The 8,782-nt window shown below is 38.7% G+C and overlaps 1 protein-coding gene across 3 annotated transcripts in view; it reads left to right on the top strand.

Annotated features, from left to right (window-relative positions):
* LOC108250688 (mitogen-activated protein kinase kinase kinase kinase 5) overlaps nucleotides 1-8,782 on the top strand; it is a 42,403-nt gene that overhangs the window by 25,519 nt on the left and 8,102 nt on the right. For all 3 annotated transcript variants that reach the window (XM_017440687.3, XM_017440686.3, XM_025002687.2), the window contains exons 13-18: nucleotides 411-492; nucleotides 6,768-6,820; nucleotides 7,805-7,851; nucleotides 7,939-7,983; nucleotides 8,075-8,095; nucleotides 8,178-8,223. In XM_017440687.3, the coding sequence (XP_017296176.1) occupies nucleotides 411-492; nucleotides 6,768-6,820; nucleotides 7,805-7,851; nucleotides 7,939-7,983; nucleotides 8,075-8,095; nucleotides 8,178-8,223 (294 nt within the window). The remainder of the gene's footprint in view (nucleotides 1-410; nucleotides 493-6,767; nucleotides 6,821-7,804; nucleotides 7,852-7,938; nucleotides 7,984-8,074; nucleotides 8,096-8,177; nucleotides 8,224-8,782) is intronic.

Raw genomic sequence — 8,782 nt, 5'->3', positions numbered from 1 at the left:
CCTGTTCACCTGTTCTCCTGTTTACCTGTTATCCTGTTCACCTGTTTACCTTCTTACCTGTTTGCCTATTTACCTGTTTACCTTCTTACCTGTTCACCTGTTCCCCTGTTCTCCTGTTTACCTGTTCACCTGTTCTCCTGTTCTCCTGTTCTCCTGTTTACCTGTTATCCTGTTTACCTGTTATCCTGTTCGCCTGTTCTACTGTTTACCTGTTCTCCTGTTTACCTGTTCTCCTGTTTACCTGTTCTCCTGTTCACCTGTTCACCTGTTCGCCTGTTTACCTTCTTACCTGTTTACCTGTTCACCTGTTCTCCTGTTTACCTGTTCTCCTGTTCTCCTGTTCACCTGTTTACCTTCTTACCTGTTCTCCTGTTTACCTGTTCACCTGTTCACCTGTTCACCTTTTTAAGGTGGTGCCCTCCTCATCGTTAAGGAGGATCCAGTCCATCAACAAACACAACCGGGCCGAGAGGACCAACTCTGACATAAGCTGTGAGAAAACAAACTCAGTTCTTTATTATTATTATTATTATTATTATTATTATTATTATTATTATTATTATTATTATTACTTGTGATGATAATCAGGCTGGTTGATGACATTTTCGGGCTGCTGTGAACAAAATAATGACAAAAGGAGCTGCCGGTCGGACCTAAAACACTCTTGAATTAAACACCTAAATTTACAAGAATAAAACGAGGATAATCTCTGATAAATCTGTGGGACAAGAAGTCAAAACTTCCCAGATTAAAGTTTTAAATTAAAGAGAAAACTCAGATTGTTAATTGTTTTTATAAAGTCGTAAATTAAAACAGACATCTGGATATTGTGCGGACATTTTTGAGATTATTTCCAGGTTTGACCTTCAGCTCTTATTATTTAAAGTTAAATAAATGATTCATGTTGACCCAAACACATGAGACGGTTTTCATTTAAAGAACATTACAGAAACATTCAGCTGTTTTGTTTTTTTTTATAAATCTTTTTATTGAGCACTAATATATAACAGATACATGAGAAAGAAGTATCATTGGAATACTGCTCATATATATTTTTTTTCCATTTATATAAATCGAACACACACTCAACCCCCTTCCCATGACCCACCCCACAAACCATCAACATCAGGGACACTCAACCGAAGAAACAGAGAAGTCATTAAACCTTGCACTACTATTAAAGCCACACACTATACAAAATATTTTACATAACCAACCTCAGTTAGGAAAAAGAATAAAATAAAATAGTAAGTAAAAAAAATAAATAAATAAAAAATAAGTAAGTAGGAACCCTGCTTGATGAGATTAAGGAGGCATGACTTTGAGTTCATCTAGGTACGCCAGCACCGGGTTCCAGATAGAAAAGAATTTATCCCTAGATCCTCTTAGTGTATGTCTAATCTTTTCTAGTTGCATAAACTGCATCAAATCACCTAGCCAAAGACCAACTTTAGGTGGCTCTTTGGATTTCCAATAAATTAATATCCTTCTGCGTGCAAGCAACGTAGTGAACGCAATGATGTGTGTGTGACTTTTCTTAATTGTGAGGTAATTCCTATCACATACACCAAATATAGCCATCGCAGCATTGGGTTGTAGATTAACACTTAACCACTCTGACAGTGTTTTAAAGATCATCACCCAATAGGTATGGAGGGATGGGCATGTCCAAAACATATGGGTTAGATTTGCTGGTGTATTACGGCACCTGTCACAGCCTGCATCTATGTTGGGGAAAATTTTTGCCAATCTTGCTTTAGAATAATGACTGCGATGTAGAACCTTAAATTGTATTATGTTAAGTTTTGCACAAAAAGTACTATTGTTTACTCTTTGTAAAGCATTGTTCCAGCAATTCTCCTCCAACTCCTCCCCCAACTCAATTTCCCATTCAGCCCTAATCCTAGTAAGTGATACATTTTTCATGGAAGTTATAAACTCATTTACTCTTGAAATAATCTTTTTCTTTTTTGAGTTTGGAGAGGTATTTAACAAATCATCTAGAGAAGACACAGATATGTTTGGAAATTTGGGGTCGTGACTCCTGAGAAAGTGTCGGATTTGAAAGTAACGAAACAAGTCAGACCGAGGAAGATTAAACTTCAGTGATAAGTTTTCGAAACTTGCAAATATACCATTTATATACATATCCTTGAATGTATATATCCCTCGTCTTTGCCAAGCAATAAATCCAGAGTCTAGTTTACCTGGGAGGAAGAGGTGATTATTAAGAATAGGGCTAGTGTAAAGAAACCCGTTAAATCCAAAAGTCTGTCTGAACTGGGACCAAATCTTGAGCGTGTCAATGACAATTGGGTTGTTGGTGAATTCAGAGGGGGAGAGGGGGAGGCCAGAGGAGACCAAGGCCTCAAGAGATGATGAGAGGCAAGATGCAGCCTCCAGGTGGCACCATTTTGTATCTGAAGAGTGGAGCCAATAAATAATTTTTTGAATATTCGCAGCCCAATAGTAGTGACAAATATTTGGGAGATCCAAGCCACCCTTTAATTTGGGTCTCTGTAGTAATTCCAATCTTATTCTTGGTTTTTTACCATCCCATATAAATGACGTGAATGCTTTATCAATTGATTTAAAGAAAGATTTGGGGAGATAAAGTGGAATACACTGAAACAGATAAATAAATCTGGGGAGCACATTCATTTTTATACAATTCACTTTTCCTGCTAAGGATAGGTGAATTAATTTCCATCTCTTCAGATCTAATTTAACTTTTTCAAACAATGGATAGAAATTTTCCTGGTAAAGTTTCTGCATGTCCCTTGTAATATTAATACCCAGATACTTAAAGCCATTCCTAGACCATTTAAATGGCAGGACATTATCCTGTATTTGAAGGGCCAAGTCGTTCACAGGGTAGCATTCGCTTTTGCTAAGATTAAGTTTATACCCAGAGAAAGTACCAAAACCTTTTAGAACATGGATAATATGGGGCACACTTGAGATAGGGTTGGATAGGTACAATAACAAATCATCTGCATACAAGGACACTCTGTGCTCCTCCGTCCCCCTATGGATTCCATTTATCGCTGTCAATGATTTAAGTGTAATAGATAAGGGTTCTATTGCCAAGGCGAAAAGCAGTGGGCTGATAGGGCATCCCTGTCGAGTTCCCCTTGATAATTGAAAATATTGCGACTGTTTACCATTTGTAATTATGGAAGCCCTGAGCGTGGCATACAAAAGTCTGATCCATGAAATGAAATTTGGGCCATATCCAAATTTCTTCAAACAAAAAAATAGATATCTCCATTCTACCCTATCAAAGGCCTTCTCTGCATCCAGGGAAACAACCACCTCGGGTACCGCCGTGGATGCAGGAGAATGAATAATATTCAAAAGTCTACGCACGTTTGAGAAAGAGTGACGTCCCAAGATGAAACCTGTTTGGTCCACAGAGATTACTTCATGCATAGTGGTTTCCAACCGTAAAGCAAGGACTTTGGCTAATATTTTTGCATCACTATTCAACAGGGAAATGGGTCGATAAGAGCTGCATTCTGTGTTATCTTTACCCGGTTTTAGGAGGAGAATTATTAATGCTTCAGTCAATGTTCGTGGAAGTGACCCATGTGCTAGGGAGTCATTGAACATATCGAGTAAAATTTTGGATAATTTATCTGAAATTTTTTTAAAGAATTCTATTGGATATCCGTCAGGGCCTGGCGTTTTGCCATTTTGCATTGCCTTTATTGCTTTGGTGATTTCAGTCTGATTTAGTGGTAGTTCAGTTACAGTCTTATGCGTTTCATTTAATAGCGGAGTCTTTATATTGTTAAAAAAGTGTTCCATATCATTACTGTCAGGTATTGTTTCTGATTTATATAAATTTGAGTAGAACGAGGTAAACACTTCATTTATTTCTTGTGGAACAATAGTTGGCTCACCGTCAGGATTTTTTATTTCTGGGATTTGTTGGGCAACCGAGCGGCCCTTGAGCTGCTGTGCTAGGAGACGTCCTGCCTTTTCACCATGTTCATAGATGTGTCCTCGTGATTTTAAGAGTAAATGTTCCACCTTCTCAGTAGCAAAGAGATTGTACTGCATTTGAAGATCCAGTTTCTTTTTATATAGTTCAGGGGAGGGAGAAGTAGAATACAAATCATCTACCACTTTTATGGATTGTAACAATTCCTCTTGTTTAGTTTTGTTCATCTTTCCCCTTCTAGCAGAGTATGATATAATCTCACCCCTGATCACTACCTTTAGTGTTTCCCAAAGGAGGGAGGGGGAGACACCCTCCGTTTTGTTGAATTTTATAAAATCGTCAAGTTTTTGGGAAATCGTCTCACAAAATGTTTTATCAGATAGCAAACTTCGGTCCAATTTCCAAGTGGGGCGTTCTGTTTGGTAAAAAGGAAATGCGATATCCATTAGCACAGGGGCATGGTCTGATTCAGTTATAGATGAATATTCCGCCTTTGTAACAAAGGGAAGGAGAGATCTATCAATAAAGAAGTAGTCTATTCTGCTATATGAATGATGAACTGGGGAAAAGAAGGAGAAAGCTTTGCTCTGAGGGAATAAATATCGCCAGGGGTCAACACCCCCTGTACGGTCCATAAAATCTGACAGTAATCTAGCCATTTTTGAAATATTTGTGGATTTGGGATTGGAACGATCCATTATAGGGTTAATTACACAGTTTAGATCACCTCCGAAAATTAATTGTTGTGAGTTCAAGTCTGGGATTGATAAGATAATTTTTTCAATAAATTTCTCATCGTCCCAATTTGGGGCGTAAATATTAATCATAATGGTAGGTCTGCAACACAGAAAACCTGAAACCATTACATATCGACCTAGTGGGTCAGAAGTTATTGTTGTTGGATTGAATTGGATTTTTTTATGTATCAAAATGGCAGTACCACATGTTCTAGAATTAAAATTAGAGTGAAACATGTGGCCCACCCATCCTTTTTTAAGTCTGACTTGATCCTTTACCCGTAGGTGGGTTTCCTGGAGAAATGCAATATCACATTTTAAATATTTTAGATGGTTGAAAATTCTGGCTCTCTTTACTGGTCTGTTTAAGCCTTTAACGTTCCAACTAACAAACCTCACAGCAGTTCTCTCTATATTATTGTTTTCCATTTTTACCTGAGGTATAAAAAAATAAAATAAGAAGTTTAATAATAATGTGAGGGGCTTAGTTTGGTGCATTCCTTTCGTTTCTTTTCCATTTAACAACACAAAATCGCAGAGTAAATGTAACAAAGCACATAACTTCACTGTTTTCCTGAAGTGAAAACATGGGTTGCATAAGTCTGATGGTGTCCCTTCTCATAACCCAAAACCCCAACATAAACATAAAAAAACTGAAACAATGCCTATACTTATCCCTCTCTCTGAGGTAAGCTGCAGGCTAAATATTGTCCACGAAAACCTCCGGAAGAACAGTTCCTTTTCCCTTCTCCTTTAGAAGGCTCCCAGTAATATAAAAATTATTAACTCCTTCAACCCTTAAGATAGTGAAGAGAACCCAGTAAACATAACAAGTAAATGTCATTTGTAAAATTAAAACAAATAATATTATACATTATAATGTAAATTAGCCCAGCAGAGACATCAGCATATAACAATACCTACATTCTGAGAGTCACCAGTTGGCAAAGGCCTGCGCCTCTCATGCATGGGCACCGGTCCCCAGACCCATACAAAGCGTACCTCTACCCCTGGCCGAACTGCCGGTCGAAAAACTTTTGCGCATCCTCCGGTGAGTCGAATGTAAACGTCTCGTCTCCTTGTGCCACGCGCAGCCGGGCCGGGTACAGCATGTGAAACTTGACGTTCTTCTGGTACAGAGCTTGCTTCACGCTGTTGAACGCAGCTCTCTTTTTGGCGAGTGTTGTGCTCATGTCCTGGTAAACTCTCAGAGCGGCACCTCGGTACTTGATGTCATGACTCCTGGCCCATCGCAGTGCCGCCTCCTTCTGCTGGAACTTGGTGAAACAAACCAGGAACGTACGTGGTGAAGACCTCTGGCTGGATCTGAGAGTCGGGGTCCGGTGAGCTCTCTCCAAGTCGGGTGGTGTAGAGAAAACCTCCGGACCGAACGCCTCCGTTAGCAGCTCCGAAATGAACTTTAATGGATCTTTACCGTGTTCGCCGCCTTCTGGGATATTCAGGATCCGGAGGTTATTCCTTCTTGATCGGTTTTCGGTGTCGTCGAGCCGGTCCAAGAGTGTCTTGTTCTGGGCTTGAAGCGTTTTGATGTTGGATTCTGCAGCTGTCAGCCGCTCAAAGTTATCGCCGGCGATGGACTCCACGGAGGAAAGACGGCTCTGAAAAGAGTTCACCGTTGACTGAAGTGCGTCCAGTGAAGTTTGTAAAGGTTTGATTGCGTCCTTAATAAGGAGGGACACATCTTCTTTGAGTGATGTCCTCTGTTTAGCAAACTCTGCCGACAGTTGATCCATTATAGCTCCAGCGGCTGCGGGGGGCTCAACAGGTGTATCATGAGTCGAAGGGCAGCTAGCTGCGAATGATGCTAGCTTCCCCACTGCACGTGTGGCCGGAGTTTGAGCCCCTGTGGCTGATTTAGAGTTCTTAGAGCTGCTCATTTTGGGCAGAATAATCCAAACACAACCTGATGCTGACACTTAAGTTGAAAATGAGAAGCAAGGGTCGATGAAATAAGGAGATGATGTAAGATTAGCCGGGAGCCCTCTCACTTGCGTCCTCACTCTACAATACACAACCGGAAGTCTCCACATTCAGCTGTTTAATCTTTATTTCTTGCTGCTCAGTTGAACAGATTTACACTCAGAGGCCGACAAAGTCAGACTCACCAAACGTTACGGTAAGTACAAAACATTTTCACTGCATGTTTTACCCATTTATACATTTATATACCTCTTATATTTATTATATTTACATTATAAATACAAACCTCTGCTCATATACGTCCATATTTAAACAAGCTACCCGATTAATGTAAAACCACACAAAGGTTTAGATGCCTCTAAGGTTTATGATGTAAAAACAAATTAAAAAAAAGTGGATAAACTGTAAAATAAAATAAACAAATCAGATTTTAAATTTAACGATCTGATCTGTTTGTTTGTTTGTTTGTTTGTTTACTTCAGGAAGTTATAACGCTCTGATCTGTTTGTTTGTTTGTTTACTTCAGGAAGTTTTAACTCACTGATCTGTTTGTTTGTTTACTTCAGGAAGTTTTAACTCTGTTTGTTTGTTTACTTCAGGAAGTTTTAACTCTTTGTTTGTTTGTTTACTTCAGGAAGTTATAACTCACTGATCTGTTTGTTTGTTTACTTCAGGAAGTTTTAACTCTGTTTGTTTGTTTACTTCAGGAAGTTTTAACTCTCTGTTTGTTTGTTTACTTCAGGAAGTTATAACGCTCTGATCTGTTTGTTTGTTTGTTTACTTCAGGAAGTTTTAACTCACTGATCTGTTTGTTTGTTTACTTCAGGAAGTTTTAACTCTGTTTGTTTGTTTACTTCAGGAAGTTTTAACTCTCTGTTTGTTTGTTTACTTCAGGAAGTTATAACTCACTGATCTGTTTGTTTGTTTACTTCAGGAAGTTTTAACTCACTGATCTGTTTGTTTGTTTACTTCAGGAAGTTTTAACTCTGTTTGTTTGTTTACTTCAGGAAGTTTTAACTCTCTGTTTGTTTGTTTACTTCAGGAAGTTTTAACTCTCTGTTTGTTTGTTTACTTCAGGAAGTTTTAACGCTCTGATCTGTTTGTTTGTTTGTTTACTTCAGGAAGTTTTAACTCTCAGAAGTGGCGTCTGATTATTTTTATTTTTATTTTTATTTTTCAGTTACGACCGTCCACGGGATCGTCAGGCAGCATGAACAGCCCCTCCAGGTAACCTGAAGTAACGCCACACATGGAGCCACGTTAAACAACCTTCTTCTGATAAACTGATTAAAACTTTATTGTTCTTCCTTTCAGAGACGCAGACACAGACTCAGACGACGACTATGACGACGTGGGCATGTAAGAAAACATCAATATGTTTCTCTTTATGTTGTTCATCATGTCAGCTGTTATAGTTTCAGTAAATTGTATTTTTCTTTTCTCTCTTCAGCCCAACGATACAACCCTCCAGGTAAGCTGGACTCTCAACCTGATTTATGTGTTTTCACAACATTATCAGTAAAATAAACCAACTTCCTGTCTCTGCTCAACAGTCTGCTAACAGCAAACAGTGAAACGCCGCCTCCTCTTCCTCCGAAGGTGATTATCCACCAGACAGACGTTTAATACAACTAAAAATCAGGTTCAAACTGTTTCCAGATAAAGAACATCATCTTTACCGATTTATTCAAACGCAGCACGTGATTTAAAACTGTTAGGTTTTATTATTTTCCTGCAAAGACAAAAAAATGAATTGTCCTAACAGAAATCAGCCCGGTGTCGGTTAAAAAACTGCTAAATTTATAAAACTTGGTTGTTTCATGTGGAAACCTCTCTGAAGGAAAACAGATCATCTGTCAGAGTTACAAGATACTGTCTCAGTATCCCATAATTATCAGATGATAAGTCATAATTCTATAATTCTTTAGATACTAAGTCATAATAATGAGATTCTAAGTCATATTTATGAGGTACTGAGTCACATTTATTAAATGTTTAGTCATAAATGTGATACAGTACATCCTGACTGTGACTTAGATGTTTTGAAATAACCCTAGTCCAGGCCTTTTGGCCCAGGGCTAGGGTTAGGGTTAGGGTCTCCTCAGGGTTTGAGGGGTTAGGGCTTTTTGACCCTGGGCTAGGGTTAGGGTCTCCTCAG

Source organism: Kryptolebias marmoratus, linkage group LG2 (assembly GCF_001649575.2).
Source record: "Kryptolebias marmoratus isolate JLee-2015 linkage group LG2, ASM164957v2, whole genome shotgun sequence".
Taxonomy (NCBI): Eukaryota; Metazoa; Chordata; class Actinopteri; order Cyprinodontiformes; family Rivulidae; genus Kryptolebias; species Kryptolebias marmoratus.
This window is presented reverse-complemented; position numbering and strand designations above follow the sequence as displayed.